General features: G+C 37.0%; 1 protein-coding gene across 1 annotated transcript in view; it reads left to right on the plus strand.

The window, feature by feature from the left end:
• tmem145 (transmembrane protein 145) overlaps window positions 1-22,570 on the plus strand; it is a 56,840-nt gene that overhangs the window by 8,405 nt on the left and 25,865 nt on the right. The window contains exons 2-5 of the mRNA XM_007553757.2: window positions 13,473-13,547; window positions 14,502-14,579; window positions 18,436-18,522; window positions 19,140-19,241. Coding sequence (XP_007553819.1) covers window positions 13,473-13,547; window positions 14,502-14,579; window positions 18,436-18,522; window positions 19,140-19,241 — 342 coding nt within the window. The remainder of the gene's footprint in view (window positions 1-13,472; window positions 13,548-14,501; window positions 14,580-18,435; window positions 18,523-19,139; window positions 19,242-22,570) is intronic.

Below are 22,570 nucleotides of genomic sequence, written 5' to 3' on the forward strand. Positions count from 1 at the left end.
AATAAAATTCATACTTTTTGTTATTTGCTTTAAATATCCTTGCATTGAGTAGCTGATATATGACCTCCTTAAGTCTGTCTTTTTCAGGTTAGTGCATTCTTGTTTTTGAACATTATGTCAGCTATTAAAGACATCATAGAGTAGTGTATAGTTTTCATTATTCAGTGTACAATAGCAATAACCTACCAACCTTCCATTATGAAGGATGGGTTTCTGCTGCAGAAGTTCAGAAAATATATTTTGGGGAAGAACTCTGGAGAGTAAAACCCAACTAATTCTTCTAATTCTGTATTTGGGCACATGAGTTTACAAGATGCACAAGAATTGAAGATATAGTTAATATTTGAACACACTGTGGCAGAAGAAGAGCTACTTCTGAGACATTTTGACATTGATACTAAACCATTTGAGCTGCACAAGGTCCAGCCTTATGTTCTTATGCCAGAGGTTAACTCCATGACCCCTGTTTGTCTCCCTGGCAATTATTTTCTGCAGAAGCAGCAGGTGATGCAACAGTTCTGCAGGAAAAATCTTTGGGACTTTAATAGGAGGAACTACCCAGACTATATCTGTCTCAATGAAGATCTTTGGTCATGAATTTAATTGTTCCTTTCTACTGCAGTATTTTTTCACAAAATGCCCCTTCCCTGTGAGTTATTGTGCTCATATATTACTGAAATCCATTCAGTGTTTTGACTGAAACATGTATCTGCATCCAACATGTTTTGATGGAGACATTTGATTTAAGGACATTCAAATAAAGAGGGGAAATTAATAAACTTACAAATAGGTCTACTTAGAAAAATGTTGCTTTATGCGATGCCACCAGAGGTACTTGTGCATGGAACCTTGTTTTTGGGATCTTATCTCGGGTCATATAACAATTTACAACAAAGTAGGAAACCGGATCATGACGTGTTCTGTAGCTCGCTACTCTAAAGATAATTTGGCTGATCTTACAAAAGAGTCTGACTTATAGCTTTGAATCCACTTAAAAAATACTTATGAAAACTGTTGGAGACAAACAGTTGGCAACCTTTACGATAAACTAAGCTCCTATTGATGGTCTTTTAAAAATGTGCCAAATGAACTTTAAACAATTTTTAAAGGTGTAAAAATATGCCATCTGAACACTGGAACTGCTGAGATGTAAGGATCTCCTTAGATCTACCAGAGAAATGCATTTTGACCCACAGTCAGAGGAGCCCCAACGATAACAAACAGGACAAGAATTAGGCTTGAGTAGCAAACATATTTATTTTATAGTAAAACTGTATCTGGTTCATATTTTCGGTTCTGTTTGCAAAAGTGATCAGTGACTTTAAACATGTCAAAAAATCACAACAATAGATTTTTTCTCATCATCCCTTTATAGAATATTTCATTAAGTCACAGATAAAAAAAAAAATCAAATGAAGAAAAAAAACACAATAAACTGAATGAGGTAAACTGTATTTTTGTGAAGCAAGTAATTTCTTTAATAACAAAAGATTTCCATAAAAGCAGAAATATGTACACCCCTAAAAGGACAGCAGCATAGTTCTCACAACGCTTAAATTATTTTATTTATCCTGTTGCATTTCACACACTTCCTGTTTCATTTAGCCCTCTCTGTTGATCAGCAGTGATGCCCTTTTTAGCTCCGTCAGGGCTGAGGACGTACTCATTGCTTAATTACCAGCAGAGCTCATAGATGGAGTCATGCTGGATCACAAGGCATCAAGCCCCAGCAGAGGATGCCACTGATGGCTTTGACCATCTTCTGGTCACAGCCCTAATGGAATATTTCTCCTCCATATTTTCAAGGCTGCATTAGTCATATTAAATATTGAGCACTGACCTTCATCCATGCACAGCAGGATAATTTTCCAAAATTTGAATCCTGCCTGCTCATGTTCTAGACCTATATTCATGTTTATGTTATCCTGTCAAACAGTTTGTAAAACTACGCAGGTAAAACCAGTGTAATCTGTAGCAAATTGCACTATAATCATTCATCAGTAAACCACACCCAGTTAACTGATTTAATTTCTAATCAGCGTTGCCATTGGTTTTGTCTACAACCGTACCATCATTGTCTGTTTCTAGGGATACGCACCCATAACAAAATCATTTCCAGTTTAAGACAGCTGCACACTCTGAACAACATGCAGGATTTGTCCCATACAAATAAATAAACAGTTCAGCATAATCATTATACCTTAGTTATCTAACAAAAATGCAGGGTCTTCATGTTGTTTTACATTTCATGTAAACAGCTCAGCTCAGATGAACTAAAACGGGTCATATGATCTGTTTGAGCCAGAAAATACCTGAACTACATCGAGCAGCTTTTCCAAGGCTTTGATCAGGACAGCAAATATGGATTAATGTCTTAGCCTTTTAAAACATTTTTATAATCAGCTCTGCTTTCTTAATAAATGTGCATAAAATTTCCTCAAGCCTTAGTGTCACCATCAAACTGCATGCTTTCTAAGACCGACAGTGTGAAGCGTAAAAGTGCGCAAATCCTCATATTTGGGAAACTGTTCCTTTTTTGGTTTGTGTTATAATTTTAGCTCATGTTTTCTTTGGTAAAAGTTATACATCCAATCCTCAACAGCAAAGAAACAACTGGAGGGGGCTCTTTCCTTTTGTCAGTTCCCAGTACATAACGCCATGTCCAAAACAGAAAGCTCTTTGAGTTTGTTTTAGAAACACTTAACTGGTGTGCACAGAACCTGACCTCAACCCCATCAAATACCTTCTGGGAGGAAGTGGAAGGCCGAATTGAAAGCATGGCCTTATCGCCTGACATCAGCACCTGACCTCTCTAAAGCCCCTGCAGCGGAAAGGGAGCAAATCCCTGCAGCTAGGTTCCAAAATCCTGTTCAAAGCCTTTCTTGAAGAGTAGTGGCTCCTCTGGCTGCATATTAAAGACTACATCCAGGGACTGAAATTTCTAACAGATTTTTTTTTTCTCAAAGTTTTATGTTACTTTCTCTTTTCGTGAATGCCTCCATCCATTTCATTTTGAAAGCAACAGAAACAATTCTGTCATTCAACAGCAGCTACTGAATTCATATCAAATTTAGTATTTTCAATTAATAAGCGTCCGTTTCAGTTGAGAAAAGGTTAGCCAGACAGTTGTGATTTTAGCCTTGGATTTGCTGTTTTTTAAGCCGTTGCGATTAATTATGAATGAGGATAATAACCAGTTGATTCCTCTGCTTTCAGTTTATAAATGTGTGTATTCACCGCTCAAGTGGCACTGTTTTGCCTTGTTTGTATGTATGAAAAGCACAGAGAATTTGCTCATATTGGAACAAAGTCAAACTAATTTACTGCTTTGAACATCATTGTCAGAAGCATGTGCTACCGCCAGGAATTGAGTTGAAAAACACTTGAGCGCAAATGGAAAAGAGCAGGACGGAATAAAAATTGATGTTTGTTGTAGATGAAGGCATGTCCTTTGAGGTTTCTATGGCAGCTGTAAATGAAGGTATGTTGGAGTTGAAGAGTGAGGCAAAGGGAGCATGAATTAACTGTGTTTGGATGGTGGTGGGCTTGCATGTTTCAGGCCTGTGAAAAACGCCTCTGTTTGGCTGACAGATGTTTGTCGCTAATTCTTTGTGTTTGTTTCCCTAACAAAGGGGTCTTTCATAGCCCCAGCCTGTGGTGTGTTAAATGATACACCCCCGCCCCCTCCTCCATTCCACCACCTCAACCTTGACAACCCCTTTCGGCTCACTGCAGGGATTCATCTCTGGGTCAGTTCTTCCCTCTGCTGTCATGGCTACAGCCTTAAGCGTCGCCTTACAGACGATGCTCCGAGGTCGGCATGAGTCCCCGGCTTTTCCCTTGAATTTATAACCCAGCAGCTCCAGGCGCTGGAGTTGGCTGGCAGTAGCTGAAATATGGCTGCGGTTCTGTTTGTAGTGATATATGGAGGCAGCGGAGCTGGCTATGTTATGTTGCTCTAGTTGCACTTTATTTCTCAGCACAGAAATTACAAGGCTTGTTTATGTAGGGGAGAACGCTGGAAGGAGGTAATTGCAGTCTAATGGTGTAGGAGGTGTTTTGTTGGTCGTTCTGAGATTCAAAGTTCATAGGAGTGGACCAGAAGCTCTCCTTTAATAAGGAAGCGGATCGTTGAGGTAAAAATATGCTACAGTTTCTTCTGTGTGGCTGTGAATAAAAAGGCTTTCTTTAAATTCTTTTTCAATTTCAGAATAAACAAGAAAAGTTTTTTTAATATATCCAACAATCTGCAGGAGACAGATGAGATATGCACAGATAGAATGTAACACTACCCAGTTATACCTCCATCGTCTCGATTGGACTGCAGGGGCAAAGGTCATACACACCTCAACTGGAACTTTCCAAGTCACTCCTGTCTAGAAACTAAAGCTGTTTCTCCATTGTCGATTCTCTCTAGCCAGTTAATGTGGAGTTTGGTTCAACACCAGTTCTGGGCGTCTCCATTTTGGTCTGTTCCTCACTGTTGTGGGTGTGCATATGGGGATGTGGGCGGGATGCGAATGTGCAGCGGTTGTGGACAACTCTCCAATGAAGTTTGCAGTGACACTCAGCAATGGAGAAATTTTTTCCATTTTGGTTTTGATGGACTAAAAACCCCCAGATATTTTATGTTGTCTTATTTAAATTCATCGCACATCCAAATATAATAAAAACAATTCAGATAACAAAATAAATACCTATATTTGTTTTGTTATACATATAAGTATGTCTGTATCCTGGCACTTTATTTTTTAAACGTGCAACCTTTTGTATTTAGGTAATGCAGTCAAATGATTTAAGACAATATCCAAACATGAACTTCATTTTTAAAAATTCCAAACACAAAATTAAGTGAATGTCATACCAAACTAAAATTATGTAGTTCTGGAGTTTCACACCAGCAACACAAAACTGTATCGCTGACAGAACGCTGACCACAGCTGCACCGCTTCTCTCTTCCTCATTGCTGCCTCGTTCTTCAGAGAGACGATCTGCTTGCAGGGCTGCAAAAACACCGGTACTCTTCTCCAAAAGTTAATACATGCGCTTCTGGCGCACTTCTTGTGATTAATTTTATAATTGCGCTCCTCCACACTGTACAGCTTTGTGATAGCAGATGGCATGTCCATTGGTCCAATAGTATATGAGAAATATTGTTTGGAATTTGCAATGACGTTACTCATGGGCCAGTAAGTGAATGCAGTCAACTGTCAGTCAAATCACTTCTGCACAGTACGCAGCTGGACGGGGCTTGTACCACCCTTGAAATGAGAACCCACAATGGAGAGGAGCTGTGCAAGATCTGGTGACGGAGATGAAGCTGGCCAGAGTGGACAAGGCCCTCCATCTTGTTCCTCTAAAAATCAGGTGTCAATGAGGCATCCTGACCAGATACCCTCCACAACCTCAACTGACTGTTTTTGATGTGGAGGAGCAGTTACTCCATCTCAGGCGTCCAGCATATGGCGGACCTCCTCACCGTGACTCTAACTCTGAGCTCGTTAACCTCCAGACGAAGCTGATTGCAGCCGCTTGTATTCAGGATCTCATTCTTTTAGTCATGATCCATTTCTCATTACTATAAGCAAGGTTGTACCTGGAGTAATAACATTTATTTTCCATCTTTTTTTCATCACAACACACTGGAGCAATTCCTAAATTACTGCAGACAAGGGCCTAATCAGTCTAATTATGTCCCGCTCACTCCTACCATCACTAGCAAACAAGATGCCAATATATTTAAACTTCTCTAATTTCTAAGCAGTCCTAATGCTAAACAAACTTTGAGAGTGATTCTTTTTGTGTTACCAAAAAGTAAATGAAACTTTCAAAAGTTTTAAATTGTGGTTCATATTATTTTTGTTCTATGTAGAATGACGTGGTTCAGGTTTGATCGAGATACACTAGACTGGTATTCACAGCAATTTGGAGCCACTAGTTTTTGGGCAGACTTGAAATTCTGTCAGATGAGCAATTTAAGAGTTGTAGACACTTCTTCAGAGCTTTTGTAAGCTTCTGCTGTCAGATAGCATGACAAGCACCTTTTGCTGTCAACAGAACAGGACAACTGAAAATTCTTAGTTTCTTACTTCAAAATAAGGACATTAAATAAGGATACAGGGTGTTAAACTTAAAGCACACCCCATATAATATAATATAATGCTTGCATGGATAACACTTTGACACAAATTTCACTTAAAGCAAAAGTATTGAGGAGTTTTAATTTGCAAGACTTTGTGGTATAAGACCACATTACACTCCTATGGTTGAATAACATAGAACATACTAATGTTTTCATTTTCTACTTTGACTCATGTTTATTGCATCTAGATACCCACAAGATTGTTTTATTTCTTTGTATGTGAGAAAGCATCACTGTCTCTTAAGATGCCAGAAGGAGGTGATCAGTATCTGGTGAAATGATCCACTGCCTTGAAATTTAAATGAGGCAGCCGTCTCATTCTCACATAGATATCCTAAACATGAACTTCCCAGGAACCTGTCTAGTAACAAAATAAATAAAATACGAATTTACATATGCACACCAAGGGTTGCTGACTGACATATCCTTAGATGTATTGGGGGGGGGGGGAACAGCATAATTTGTTTCTCTGCTTCTATGCTTGACTATATATTGCATTTTTACATAGCTGTGTTTTGAGAGAGAAAAAAAAACAAAAGCTTCCCTCTCATATACTTTTCTATTTCTGTTGTCGGATCACAGAAGGAATCCAGATTTCCACTGAAAAGAGGCTCATTTTGACTAATAGACGACTGTAATTGCTACTCATTTCTAAATCTTTCTGCTTTCTGAGATTTACATTTTTCTTTCGCAACTGTGATTCAACAAGGGAAAAAAATGCTGAACCCTTGCATGCCATCCCAATGCAGAAAGGTCATTGGGCAAGATTTGAACCTAGCACTTAACCATGCAATCAACTACCCAACTGCTCAAACCACAGAATTAAACTTAAAAAAACTTTAAAAATCAATTGAGCAGCTTCAGCTCGTCCACAATGCTCCTGCCAGAGTCCTGACTAACACCTGGAAAATGGCTCACATTACACCAGAGAATAATTCACTGCATGGGCATTTATAAAAGGACTATAAAATCTTGTGAATGTTGCATAAGGCACTGAATGGACCTAAGTACATTTTGGAGTTATCTGTCATGTGAAAAGCATCAGTTTCCAGGAAGGGGTTTAACAAGGAGAGACAACATTTAGTGTCTTTGCTCCTCAGCTTTGGGACTAATTCTCTGAAAAGCTGAGGTAGGTAGAAGCCTTTGTCTTCTTGATCTCAGGAACATTAATGTTTACAGTAGCTTTCCTATAAAGACGAAGCTTACTTTTCATTACTTACTTTTAATTAAAAAATGATTTATACTTGGGTTTTCTTCTAAAAAAATATAGCACTGGTGATAACATTGGTAAATATTGAGATAATGATATCAATTATGCTAAGTGCCTCTTTTTTTTCCTTTACTCTCTTTCCTATCTTTGCTTTGGTCTCTGTTTCCTCTAGCATTTTGGGCAATGTGTCCGGTGTAAGCATCTGCTGCTGTGAGTCTATTTCCAATATTAGCTTGTAAAATGAATGTCCATAACCCTTGGGATACATTAGCTAACATTTATTGGATTCCATCAGCCCTTTAATTTTTGAACACATTTATATGGCAATTATGGTATATTTACACTATATTGTGTATCCCTATAAACACTGTGAATTACCTTGTATGTGAATGGGACCTAGAAATAAACTTCCCTTGCCCAATAATATGCAGTCTGATTTTTGTTTTTGTTTTATTTTTTTAAACCATTTGAAGGTTTGAGGGTTTGTACAGATATTTCTTTCACATATAAACCCCCTCGTATATCCTTGTTTTCAGTCTGTCAGGTCAGATTATCCTGCTTTAAACCTGCCATTTGCCCCTGATTAGAAAAGATTCACCAATCAGTGTCAACTGCAGAAGTGTGGAGGAGAAAAGACTGGAGCTCAGCAGGAACAGGCTGCAGGGACTTGAGCATCATCAGTTGGATCACAGAGGTTAGGCGTCTGCTCAGAGCTCAATGGATACTAAAAGAAAATACCTGCCTGAGCCACAGTCTGTTCACCCACTGTCTTCTCCCAAGTGATGCAGACGGATCCACTGATACATAGCCAGGTTTTTTTCCCTCGATTTGTGAGTTCCAACATTCATCCTCCACACTCCACCAAGAAAATAGTTTTATTTTTGTTTTTGCAGAACAGATTACTTATTTATTCATATCTAACTTTTGGGAGTGGGTGGCATAATGTAGTAGGACTGCATCTGTAATACAATCTTTCCACTCTACTGTCTCAGCCTACAGTGAAATATTTTCTGCTGGAGCTCAAAAAGATAACAATAAGGTTTGAACACCACTAGGCACACTTGGTTTGTTTTATTATTTAATCAAGCAGCCTCAAGTTGGTCCCTGTTCCTTTTGCTCAAGGGGAAAAGCTGCATTTGAAGTATGTTTAGATTCTCACTCCACCAGGTAAGAATTGCACTTGAAGCAACTTAAAAAGTAATCTAAAAACACAAAATCGTTCACATTGATTAAGATGGATATAAAAAAATCCAACTATGTGTGGGACTTTCTTGGGACAGAAATCTAACTTTTGAGATGCATTTGTAACAAAGAACCAATGGAATAAAAAAGAAAAGGTAAAATGTAGCTTGTTTCAAAGAGGTTCTATTTTAGGAAAAAAAAACAAGTCACGCACATTGCTGTCAGGTGTAGCTGCAGCAGTGTATTTAATGTGAAAGTTTTCTGTCAAAGTTCACTTAACGCGAATCTTTGAGAGATGCAACCCACCCACTGCTCAAAATGGGGAGGCTCAGAAATGTCCCAAAGAAAGCAAAATAAAAAGAGGCGAGGGAATCATCAACAGAGACAGATGCTGGTTCCCACTGTGAAGCAGGCGCCATAAACAATATGATATGTTTTTAGATATGAGCCAAGATGCTTTCCTGTTACCTGTGTTTCAGCACTGTAAATATCTTGTAAGAAATGTAACAGAAAATATACTGCAAGACAGATATTCTGTTTTTGTCTCTATTTTTGCCTAGTCCCAATACCAGTTTGTGGGTGGTGGAGTGGCTGCTGTGTATTTGCAGTCCTCAGTGTGGCAGTGGCAGAAAGCACCTTGAACTGGATTCAGGTCTGTCACAGACAGATTCACTTAATGATAATCCAGTTTGTTTCCATGCTTTCGAGCTGGACCTCATGTTCAATTCTTCACTAACTGCTACCAGATCTTTTCCTTTAGGAATAGCAGATGGGAACAAACAGCCATGTGATAGAGTCTTTAATTTCTGTGAAATAAGCATTTATTCCATTACTGGACTGCATCATTAAATGGGGTCAACAAAGCATCTTTACAGCAGTAAATGTGCAATGATTCATGGTTTCCCCTGACTGGCATTTTTGCCAGAATCTCCTTGAAGCAAATTGAAAATCCTGCTTCTTAGCATTACTAAACTCTTCCCACACCGTAGTTTTTCCTGCGTGAGTCGAATGCTACTCTGCCTGCCTGTACTTGCATGCCCCCTCCTCCGGGGTCCTACATCCTTATCGAGCTCTGTAGGACTCCTCCTTAGGCTGGATTAACCATTCAAAATAAGTTTCTCACCTCTGGGTCTGGCAGTATCATCTATCTTGTGCCTGTTGCTCTTTTTGAATACATCAATTGCAGAAAATATTCCACTTACTGTCACCAGCATGCCTTTGCATATTGGAACTTTGCTCAGAGGTGGGTTGTATTTAACATCTCCAACAAAGATGCCCCTGCTATGTTCTCAGCATTCTCTCACTAAGAACCTGGAGACATAACTTCTATGTCTTCAGTCGCCAGCGCATTCATGCAGATAGTGTTTTGCAATCATCAGTGCACTATGTTCTGCATATGTTGGATGTTCTCCATTTTGCTTGATATCAACAACCAGATTGTACAGAACTTGAGAAACTGCAAAGGTAATTGAATTATCCAGGTGAATTAAAACAGGGAAACACATGGAATATTCAGGATATTGTGCCCATGATACTACACAAGGAATACAAAACATGACATTCATTGATGTTGGGAATCATGGTGTAACGTCCACTTAGAGGTTTAAATAGGACATGTGTTAATGGACTACTTATAACAAAAAAGAAATTCAGAAACAAGTTTTGGTGACTTAAACTTTAGGTCATTCTTAACCAAACCCACAGATTCCAAGAAAGCTTCTTACTTTTGTCTTGACCTTTCAAAAATAATAAAAGATACAGATTTCCTTCACCAAGGAAGAGGAAGCCACTCAGTCAGTTGGCTAGCTACTACTCTGAGATAATGGGTCTTAGTTAGCAGCACACCCTACCTTGCCATCTCTCAATGGTGATCTTTGAGTGAAACAGAACCCATTTCAGACTGGCTCCATAGCATATGTTGGATGTTGAAACAAGCTTGTCTCTCTCTATCCATCTAACACCTGTCAATACCACTGAAAACCTGTCTATTTTTGTTCTGGAAAATCTCTGCAGTAGGTTTCAGTGCATGCAGATTGGTCCAGCTAGAACTCTGCTTGTAATGAAAGCTAATCCGTGTTGCACTGTGACTAAATGTTTTTTTTTTCAATGTCCTCTATTAAATTTATCTGTGACTGCAATTTTTAAATGAAAATAGAATTTTTGTTAAGTGGAAATTATTTTGTAGTGTGTTGTTCCCACTGAAATGTCACGGATGAATGCTGCAGCAGTTGTTAATCAATCTCGTTTAATCAGTTTCATTCACATACTTTAGAATGCACCTATCACAGCAGACTGCAGTCTTTCTCACCTGGAAAATGTAGGGATCTGGAAAACGCTCCATCGAGCTCTCCCTCCCATCTGAAAGATTACCCACTACACATGGTGTTGATGCTAATATGAATCTAATGGTTGATTAGACAGCTTGGTACAAGAGTGGTCAGATATCCTCTTCTAAGACGTTGAACATGAATCCTGGTTTGCTTCATTGATTTTATTTTTTTTCCAAGTATCACCACAGCAGAGGAAACTAACGTTAGTCCTGTCTGTCTCTGTAATCTTCTTTGCAACCTGGCCCCTGTGTTATTGCAAACAGGAAAGTATGTAACACACTACACATCGGTGCTCCTGCTTTGTTTTTGTCTTAAATCCAGCAGCCAGTTGGTTGCAAAGCCTGTCAATGATCTCTGTATCAGGCATTTCTATCAAAAAGATGGTTAACCCTTAGATAAGCTTGCTATTACTACCTCAGTTGGCAGATCAGTGGCTCGACAGCAGAGAGTGACTTCATCCCCTCTGACTGCATTGGTTCTTTCAGAAAATGCACAGAGGTATTTCAAGGTGTCCAAGTCCTGGCTTACAGGTATTCTTTTTCTGAAAGATACTTATGTTTTTAAGGAAAATAAACATGATTTTGTCTGAACATTGTCTGGATATCACATAAGAAAATTGACCACATTCTTAAAATGATAATTCCAACTGTGATAAAAAAAAATGCATAACAAAAAACACGGTGCCCTATTTTTTCTTTCTATCAAAATTGTTTTAAGATCAGAAAAGATGGATAAATAAAATGGAAAATATGAACATTAGGGGATTTGTTATATTATTTAATGCTAAATGTATACATATTTTTCTGCCACCCTTTTGATAACAAGCACTCAAGATACTGATAATTGTCTTATGAGGCTTGCACACAGAGTGCTTAAAGCCTCTCCATTATTAGTAAATATGAGAAAACTGTTATTTGCATGAAATTTTCAGGACAGAAAGATTAGATGTCTTCTTCTGGTTTACCCCTCATTTACTCTTCCCACCTCAGCTGGGCTCCACAGTCATCCAGATGGAAAGGTTGTGTGTAAATGGCACATACGGTTGACTATTTGATCCATGTGCTGCATTCATCACCGCAACACTTATCTACAGAAAGTTCATCTGTCCCTAGCAGTACAGTATAGGATATATATATAATGTAAAGCCACTAGTGACTGATCTACCATGACCATGCCAACACTGCTGCAGTGCCTTATGTAATCTAAGTGAAACACACCATCAGCACTATTATCTGGTCTCATGCTGCCAAGTCGATGGCTGAATAATATTAGGGACAGGCAGGTATTTTTTTTCATTAGCATGCACAGCAGTCCCTTAATACCTTCTTTGTTTACCCTCTCTAAATGTTTAACCTCTTGCCTCTACCTCTATACCCCCTTTTCACATTTATTTTTAGCACCTTTTTTTTAACAATCCTGAAGCTCTTCCCTCCTGTTATATCTCTCTTTCTCAATCTTTTTCTTTATTGCTCCCACACAACTATACCAAGTTTTATTGTCTTTCTTCCCTGAGCCTCCTCTTCCTTCTTTTGTACTTTTTAGCCCCGTGTGTGTGTGTACATCTTGTTTTCTAACTAAAATAAAATTTAATGAAAAATTTGACACTTATGATGTACACAATTCATTGTTTTTTTTCTTCTTTTAAATACTTTCATGCTATTATTGTCAAGAGTTTGGTTCAGATTTATTGTCTTTGAGGTTATTTTTAATTCATCTAATCAGTAGTCAACTAGATGCCAGATGTTATCTGTTTTTAGCCGGACTGATTCATTCAATATTTTTAGCCGAACAAAACATCCACGGTAACATTAAGATATAATCACTGGAACTACTGCAGAGCTAAAAGTAGGGCTAAGAAAACAGGAGTCATTGCTGAGCTAATGCCTTTTTTTCATTTCATTTCTTAAAGTATGAATTCATTCGCATATTACGAGTGTTCAAAGCCTATTCTTATTAATTCTACAAGACATAAGCATCAGCTTGGTTTGAAAATCAGTTATCAAGGACTTTTACTATTACAGACTATTTGACAAAATATTTCAAGCCCTAAAACAAAATTGACTTTGTATCAAGGAACATTTATTACATTTTCAAGGCATGCTAATGTGACTTATCTAATGAAGTGGAAATCTTCTTCTTAATAAATGTAAGAATTTATGTAAATCATGTTTCGAACTCCATTAGCTGAGCTGCAACATGCTTTAATGCTTACCAACTATTAAGAGAAACCAGAAGAAGAATGACAAGATTAACATGAGACTATGTTCATTGATGTTAGCATGTAAATGCTAGACTTGCTGTGTCTAAATGTTTGTTAAAGAGATCCATAAACAAGGCTGGCCTCATTATCCAATGTTCATTATCTGTTGGTTGTATATGCAGAATACTCCTCAACAATTATTTCTAAACATGTTTCAGGCATTAAGAGCAGAAGAGACAGAGCATCCTCAGTGGTGGGGCATAGCTGCATCTTCGCGATGAACAAATGCCATTTTTACATCTTTGCTCTTACTTCCAAATGAGTGCAATATTTTAGCATTTATTGAGCAGCTTTTTTATTTTACTGATTTTGTTCATTTGTCTGATTATTGTTTTCTTCTCTTTGCAGGACTGGGTTTTCCTCACACGTTTCTGCTTTCTCACAGAGTTTGGTCGGCTGGATTTTAAGTTTCGCTACCCAAAGGTAGGACTGCTAATGCTAGGTTTCGTCTGAGTAAAATATCTGCTTAAAGAAATATTTAGCTTAAAGAAAAACACAATGTTTTCGTAGAAGTTGTCCAAGGACGATAATATTGTAACCAAATCTTGAGACTAAAATCCTGGGCTCTTTTTGAAAATATTTTTTATACATTACATACATAAGTGCATTCAGACACAATTAAAAAAAACAACAAAAAAAACAACTCTTTAAGGGTGAAGAAATTAAGATCTGAAATAGTATTACTTGCTTTTAAAATATAACCATTTCTTTTCTTGGTTGTCAAAAGCTCACAGTGATACAAAAATATGAGGTGATGCAACACAGTTGCAAAATGTGCTTCTAACTATATTTCTACCAAAACGCGTTGCTGCTCTGACATTTAAAATGATTTTTTTTTGTAGGGAAAATATTTATCCTTTGTTTAACATTCAATCTAATTTATGGTTTTATTGAGAACAATAGTTTTTATTCCAACCTATAAATTTGAGTTTTGTCTTTTAAATTTTGTTGTAATGTCAGTGTTTTTCCACATTAGCTTGGCTTACCACACCATCTAGCAAAGTGAACGTACTTGTCTTCTTTGCCCCCGTTTCTCTTTCCAAAGTATCTTCCACTCAATTAGTTTTCTCATTTTCTCTTTTATTCTATCTCACTTCATTATATTAACCGATATCACAATACTGTTGTATTGACTTCACACCCTCATCTCCTTCTCCTTCTCCTTTATTACCAGACTACATCTCTTTTTGCATCTCCTTCTTTCCTCATTTCCTCTTAATGAATTAACCAATATATCAGCCTCTTCTTGCAGCGCTTTACATGTTTTAGCTTGAGCCAGTTCTGCACTGTTATCACGTCAAATCACCTCTGTGATATCTCTGATCGATGTACCACCCCAGTGTGATCTCTTTCTGTTTCTGTCTCCCTTCTGTGCAGTCGCGCTGCTGTCAGAACATCCTGCTCTACTTTGATGACAGCTCTCAGTGGCCAGCTGTGTACAAGAAGCCAGAGAAGGTGAGGCGCCGACTACCCACTAGATTACAAGCTAGACTATAAAATAGAATAAAAGAGAAGAATTCATGTCTGTTTGCATCGAAGAAGTAGTGACATTAATTGTAACAATTCAACCTGGACCTAAGGTCTGCAAACTTTCTATCTAGCTGTCAGTTTCTAGCAGAAATTCTCAGTGATATGATGAAAATAGAATGATGTCAATTTCTCTTCCCAGTCGAAGAATTTTCCCTAAGCTTTCATTTAAAAATTGCAATCTCATTACCTGTTTATTTATAGTTTGATAACAAGTGTCTTGATCCATTTTTGCAAAGGCAAAAGTTGCTCAAGATTTTTCTTTAAGAAGTTTTAAATGTAGTAACAGACCTATATAGGCTATCTACACAATTTGTTCCCGTTTCTTTAGCTAAAAATACCAAAGATGACACAATGTATCTCCAGCTTAACATAACCTATAGTCAATCCAATTTAATCTGTTTCCATTTTATGGCCATATATTGAAGGATGCATTTTATTTTACGTGTCTTGGTAGATAGTTATTTTGCTGCAGATAAATAATCATAAAAATGACAAAATATTGAATATTTTAATAACCTGTTAATACTTGGTTCCATTAATTGAGGTGCTGATTCACATTTGAGCCAGTCAACTGTAATGAATCATAAGCAACAACAAGTGATCATGGTCCTTAATTGAACTAAACTGCCAATCAGTGACCTTCTCCCAATTTATGTGTCACATTTTGGAGTCTTTTAAACACATCTTCTAATAAAAAACTGCAAGTATATTTCATAAAATTACTTTAAATCATTCTCGAATTGAAGTATGAATGGTTAGTCCATTGCCTGACAAATGGTTCCTTTTCATACCTGAAAATTTTTGGTGTGAAACAACCGAATATGTGGAAGTGTGAGATTATCAGCAACTGTATAAAATGTTTACAGGTTTCTAGCTTCATGGTAATTTTTAAAGGCTTCTTAGGTGAAAATTGGCATATAAAAGATGCTCTACTCAAGGATGATGCAACTCTCAAATCCTGTCTGGTCTTTCCTTGATTGGTTCCTTTAAAAAAAAAAGAAACAAATGCTGTTGATTAGTTTGTCCACTTTAATCATCTTGTTTATTTAATTTGCAGCCTTGGCCTGCTGTACTGACTACACAGATAAAAAAGACTGACAAAGTCAAAAATAATAAGAAATATTGATTAAGACATGACAAAACACGACAGTCTTGTTCCTGCATCAGAAAATAAAGAAATTCATAATGATTTGCAAATTTGCACATTACACATTTTATCTTTCTGGCAAAAACAGCGATAAGAAAAAATTCAAAGGTCTATTTTTTTTTTCTTTTTTCTTTTCTTTTGAATCTGGGCCAGAGGATTGCTGGTGAAAATGTTAAAAAGGAAAAGTGCGTTAGTTGGTTGGAGTAAATGCGTCAACAATTAACACAGAGATCCCTAGTTCTTTCTGTAGCCTCCACATTCAGCCAGCTCCAGGAAGACAGAGTTGTTTTGAAACCAGATAAAATGAAATCTCTCCTGCATTTCCTGAGTTTGCCTCAAGGCCTTCTCCCCTGGTTACTGAACAGATGTCCAAAACACATGAAATGGTTGCTTTCTAGGAAAAAAAAAGCATTCCTAGTTTCACCCAGGCTGAGTTTCTTGCCCTATTTTTAAGTGCCAGCCCGTAAACCACAGGGGGAGATCTCATTAGTTTCACTTGCATTCTCTTACAATTGTAGTAAGTATTCATTCCCTAATGCTACCATCAATTAACCTTATCTTTTCCAGCTCTAGCTCGATGCTTTATATAAAAGAATGCAATACAATGCCTCAAACTCAGTACCAGAGTTTGTGACTATTACAGCATTAAAATGCTAAATGACTGCAACACAAAAATTAGAAACAATCTTATGCCTTTGCTGCAGAAGTTTAATTTAACGCCTATTTAAGATCTGACGTTTCGATCCTTGCCTTCAAAAGGACAAAGTGGATAGATTTTAAATGTTTTATCCTTCCATTATGGAGCTGCCTTAGATGTAGTACAATCTAGTTTTATTTTTAAATTGATGTTAAATGACTTTCACAGCCAGTGACTCATGATTTACCTATTTCTAAATATCCAGACATTACTAACTTATCCTGTTAAACTTGTTCTTCATTTCATGTTCATGCAATTTGCAAGTTGAATTTCAGAGAAAAATCTCTGCTGAAATGATTCGGCATGTTAAGAATGTTAAAAGAAGAAAGATATGGACATGCATTTCTTTCATTTCGGAGCTCATGTACTGAAGTCATTCAGTTGGTCCTGCAATCTTATGCCTTATGTCTCCTGACAGATCTGATGGCGTGTTAGATATATCTAGTCACTTACAGAGATCACATCTCTTCTCGGATGTGATCTCTGGATCATATCTGTATGAGAAGAGTGACACTGTACCATAGGAACTCTGTGTATATCCTGCCCTGTGGAGCAGACTATGAGTTATATAAATATATATTTTTTTTGCAAGTGGCACCACTGTTAAGAAATAACAATTTTGTAATGCAAGCACCTGCTTATGTCGATCACAACATTGCAGCATTTTTTTTGTTATAGCAGTAAACGTGATTTATTCTCGTTTCGTTTGCAGACATTTGCAGGATCAAACATTCCTGTTTTTTACTCTCTACAGAGCAGTTTGGATAAATCTAAAGATCTCAGACATGAACAAATCTATCACTCAGAGATTGATATGTGCATAAACAAGTGTGTTTTGGGTTGAGAAAGCAAATACCAATACAAAAGTATGTATTACCTATTTCTATATTAATAGGTTAATGCATTTATGGTTAAAGGTTTGCATGCACTACTCATCCACATTGATGCTTTAGAAATACTTTGCCATTATTAATTTATTTCAACTATTATTTTTTTCTTGGTGGTCTAAAAACGCAGCATCCAACTGATTGATTTTTATTGAGAACTAAGACATAAATAATAAAAACAATAAAATACAGTTTGCAGCTGGTCGAATACTGTCTCGTGAAAGTTTTATGCTTATTAAAAAGATAAAGTTTGAGCTATGTGGACACAATGACAAGTGTAATGTTGGGAGATGTCAATTTGAAGCTTTTAGAACAAAGTAAACAGTACCCAGTGTCAATTACAGTGGTTGACGCATCGAGCTCAGGGTGGGGTATAGACACACAATTAAGTGTTCTTCCAGGAAAATGATCTAAAACACATTTCAAGATTGGCTTTGAAATGGACGAAAGACACTGAATGATGCATCTGAAATAGCCTGACCTCAACCCATTGAAAATGTATGGACTATGTAAATAATGGCTCTCTTAAAAGCAGAGTGGTTAAATATCTTGGCAGATTTGCTCCAGAAACCTGCTGACTGCTACAAGAATTGTGTGCGGTCTCTGCAACTTTTTAAGGGAATTTAACCAAATAGTATTGCAGGTATATGTATACATTACATGCATGTATCATTTTGAGTCATCCATATAAATCTATGTAACTTTTTGATTGGACTGCACTTGAATTATTACTCTTAAAATACAAACACCTTTTTACATACCAACACATTGCATTTCAGTGGAAAAAAAAAAAAAGTCTTCTCTCCGAATGCAATAAATTATAACTGAATATGAAGAAGAAAAAAAATGCTGAATTCACATCTTCAAACAGAGATATGTCTGAATGTCAGCTAAATACAGAGTCACAAATGTAATAGCATTTCTACCTGCCAGGACAACAAATCTTCTTGCTCTCCACATATGCCTAAATGTATTTATAGTTTTTTTGTTTTGTTTTGTTTTAATAGCTTTAAATGTGTTTTGTTTTATTTTTGTGTGCACTGACAATAGAACTGCTATGAGAAGGAAGCAGTGCTGAGGCCTGAAAACAACCAGGTCATCAATCTCACTACCCGCTACACCTGGTCAGGATGTGCGGTAAGAACATGCAAACACTCTACATCTGCATTAATACAGTGGAAATGAAATGTTTAAAAACAGAAAAAAAACACACTGCTATTATCCAGGAGTTGTTCTCTATTATGTACAGTAAGTTAACCTCTGACACTTCTCTTTTATTATGAAACAGTTAAACAGATTTTCACCTTTTCTACCGTATGTCATTTTAGAATGCAAAACGGCATTAAAATATGTAAAATAGGAAAACAATAAACTGAGATGAAGATGGAGAGGAGGTGAGAGTTAATGGTCCATAATGTGTTTTCATAACATTCCACTAATTTAAATATTTCTATTGTTGATCCCAAAAGATCGCTCTGCCTCACAATTTCTTTTTTTTTTTCTCTCTCTTTTTCAACAACCTTGTTGTTTATTACATTAAGAGGTGTGACTGTCAGGGTGATTCGGTTAGGAGATCTTGTTGCAACATTTCAGGCTATATCAAGGTGTGAAATGTGCTTGTATCTTGATATCTGCGGTTCCTGCTCTAGTGTGACAAGCCGGCATGTCTCTGAGGTAAAAATGTGCTGCCCTGTTTGGAATAACAACATCCTCTTTGCATCGCCAGACGCTCTGCATTTCTTTCCCCCTCTCAGGTGGAGGACGACACCAACGAGGAGGTTCTGAGCTGCGTGGGTGGTCGCAGTTTCCGTTCAGTGAGGGAAAGGTGGTGGTACATCGCTCTCAGCAAGTGTGGGGTAAGTAAGTGCCGGCCTCTAACCCCTGTTGTAACAAGGTTGGGTTTACTGCCAGGAGGTAGATTCGGTGACGCACAGACTGGGAGGGCTTTTGTGGAAGAAGCCCATCCTTGTATTCACCAAGTCATTCTGTTTTCTCATTCTGATCAGAAAAACTACTGTCATTATTTTACGGATGCATAAATCTGACAGCAGATGACGCCATAAGAAAACATCTAGTTATATTTTTCAAACTGCCCAGTTTGATTTATATCCATCTGTTTATTTATTTTTTTTTAGCTATGGGCTAAATATGAACTGGACCCTTTAAGTGGTTAATCTTGGGCAACAATATATTCAACTTATCCCAAAGAAGCCTTATGAAACCTTGACTTTTATTTTTGTTCTATTTCCTTATAAATCTTTAATACACTTGAGCTTAGTGCTTGCCCCAGTATATCGGTTTCCATTCAAGCAAACGGCAGCTACATTTTAAACAGTGAAGTTAATCTAAACTGACCAAAAGCAGACCAGGAAGTGGAACCCCATGGCTTTTAGTGGCTATCTAAATTTCTAACTCTGACAGATGCATGCTTTTAGAAACTGGTGTTCTGTTCATGGGCAGCCATAGCTCAATTAAATATGGCTTACAGTAGTACATTTCTGCTTAAGAATTTTGATACTATTGACTGGTTACAAATCAATTAAATTCACAGGTTCATCCAGTTACAAAAGAACACATTTAAAACGGTGAATTAGCCTAATTTCACTATGAGGCCAGAACCTGAGCTACTTATAGGAAACAGCAACACGAAATGCAGAGAGCTGCACCATTTATTGATGATGCGATATGGTTAAACAGTGTTGGACAGAGTAAACTTTATAAGGAATAAGGTGAGATTAACCTATGTGGCTGTGCCATATGATTTTATGCAGAAAGGTTTTTCTGCTTTTAACATTATTTCTACTTCATTTCTCATATTTTATGGACTGGGTGGTGAGCCATGTTAGGAGAAATAAATTTCACAAAAAAGGTTGGAGGCAAAGTCACATTTCCACTAAAATGCAGTTACTGTAATGGCTGTGTCAAGTCAAATAGCTGTTATGTAAAGGCCTGTGTAACAAAATGTACCCCACCAACTGAGGAAAATGTTTATTTTCTCAGACTGAGGAAGTAGAGAAGGGAGAAGGAGGAAAATGTAAAATGAAAAGATGTAAAAGTATAAGAATTCCTCCTTGATATGTAGGTAAAAACTCTAATCAGAACTAAGTATCATCAGGTAGGGGAGGACAAGATAGCAGCACTATTGTCCAGAAAGAAATCTGCACTGAAATGTATGTAGGGGAAAGTAAGAGTGACACAGAGGGTTTGTCAGTACCTGGTTCAAACTGCAAAATATCAGGAAAATATAAAGTTGAGATGCTATGGGAAAATGTTTGATGGCGGTTACAATTAACCCACTTTTTTCTTTTTTCATTTTTGTTATATGTTGTACCTACTGCTCTAGATGAGCTTGACCATCTTCTCAGCCACTAAAAACAAACATCAGGAATGAGAATCAATGTGATATTTCTTTATGCTTGGGCTCTAAGGAGTCCGAGTTTCTTGTAACATTTTAGTGCTTGATCAATAGTTCATTTGGCTTTCTGAAGGTCTTTGTTTTTATGCAACTTTTGTTGAATTATTTTTCAATTTCTGTCCAGCTCTCACACCTGACCATTGCAATATATCTTGGAGTTCCTGCATAAAATTGGGGAATATACACAAGAGCAGTACTAAATGAAAAATGATGTCAACCAGATGATTATATTGCATTTCATTTAACCCTTATTTTACCAGGAATTCATTTCAGATAAAGTCTCTGTTTTCCAGGGAGACCTTGCTAAAAGGCACACATTTGTGTACAGTGTACCAAACAATACTTAAAAGGTACAGACAATTAAAACATCATAAAATCACTCAAGTGTAAGCTAAATAAAATCCTAGGGGACGTTCTTACTTAATTATATTATGATTAAAAACTCATAAAATAATTCAAAAAGGATTTAAGATTGTAATTTCAATCTTTATTTCAACTGTTTTAAAAACAGTTTAAAATGTGTGAATTCGAATAGATTGTTGACGTTTTCTTGAGGGTAGCACCATGGTGCAGTGCAAGAGAAACTTCTGGGCTTATTTGGTCCACTTTGAAGAGAAGCTGATGTGATGAGCGGGTATTGTGTTGACTCCTAACTGCAGACATGATTAGACAAAGCGAATATAAGGGTAACTTGTTCAAGACAGCCTTGTAAATGTTTATGTCAGTGTCTTTGTCTCCTTTGTTTTAGTGAAGGTCATGACAGCCGTGCGTAAAGTTCACAGTGCTGCGTTCTGAAGGTGGCGTTCATGGTAAAATGTAAAGCGCTGTGAAATATTGTATCCAGACAGTGGAGAATCGAGAAAGCTGCTTTCATGAAGATAATGTCTCCATAGGCCAACGCATTCAGGAAGTTGTTTGCGCAAGCTATTTTCCTCACATCTGGCTTCAGGCAGGATTTGTGTCGATATAAAAAGCCAAGGTCAGCTTTGAGCTTTTTCAACAGATGTTCCACATGAGGTGAAAAAGACTGTCATCAATCCATATGCCCAAAAATCTTTTAAGCTTACATTTTATTATTATTTTTTTCTGTCTGATGTCCAAATGTATTTTGTGCACTAAATTTTGAGAAAGAGCTTTTGAGATAGTCATTCATCTTCTTTTGACTCATGAGCAACTTTAGATTGTTGAGGAAAGTTTGAAGGTGATGGAAAACAGTCTGAAGCTCCACAAGAGCCTGATTAATTGAGGCTGCAATAGTATAAAAGGTAGCATCAGGAGCATACAGAAGAAAGTTAACATTTTGTAATCATTTATAAAAAGGATAAATAGAATTAGAGCTAGAATGATCTGTCATTCTAACATTTCTGACAAGCTCTGCCACCTCTAGTATCTTGGGAACTGTTGCTCTTTGTCAGATGTGTCATGTTCAATAAATTAAAATATTAATTCCAGTGTGGATTGTCAGATTAAAAGTACCTTTTGAAATTAACCTTTAAACAGGCATTGAATATAATTTTCATTAAGCCCATATTTCCGTATTAAAAGGTTTTGTTTTAGTCAAATATTACCAGTAAAATCAGCCTGTATGTAATATTTTATTTTGGGAATTGAGTTATGGAAATAAATTAACTTTTCAATAATATTCATACTTATTAAGTGGGTCTATACTACTGAGAATGCTATTTAACATAGCCAAATATTGTATAGTAATAATATTCACACTGATTTACATGTTTTCAATATTACACAGCCTTAATGTGAGAATCATCA

Source organism: Poecilia formosa, unplaced genomic scaffold (genome assembly GCF_000485575.1).
Source record: "Poecilia formosa unplaced genomic scaffold, Poecilia_formosa-5.1.2 Scaffold59, whole genome shotgun sequence".
Taxonomy (NCBI): Eukaryota; Metazoa; Chordata; class Actinopteri; order Cyprinodontiformes; family Poeciliidae; genus Poecilia; species Poecilia formosa.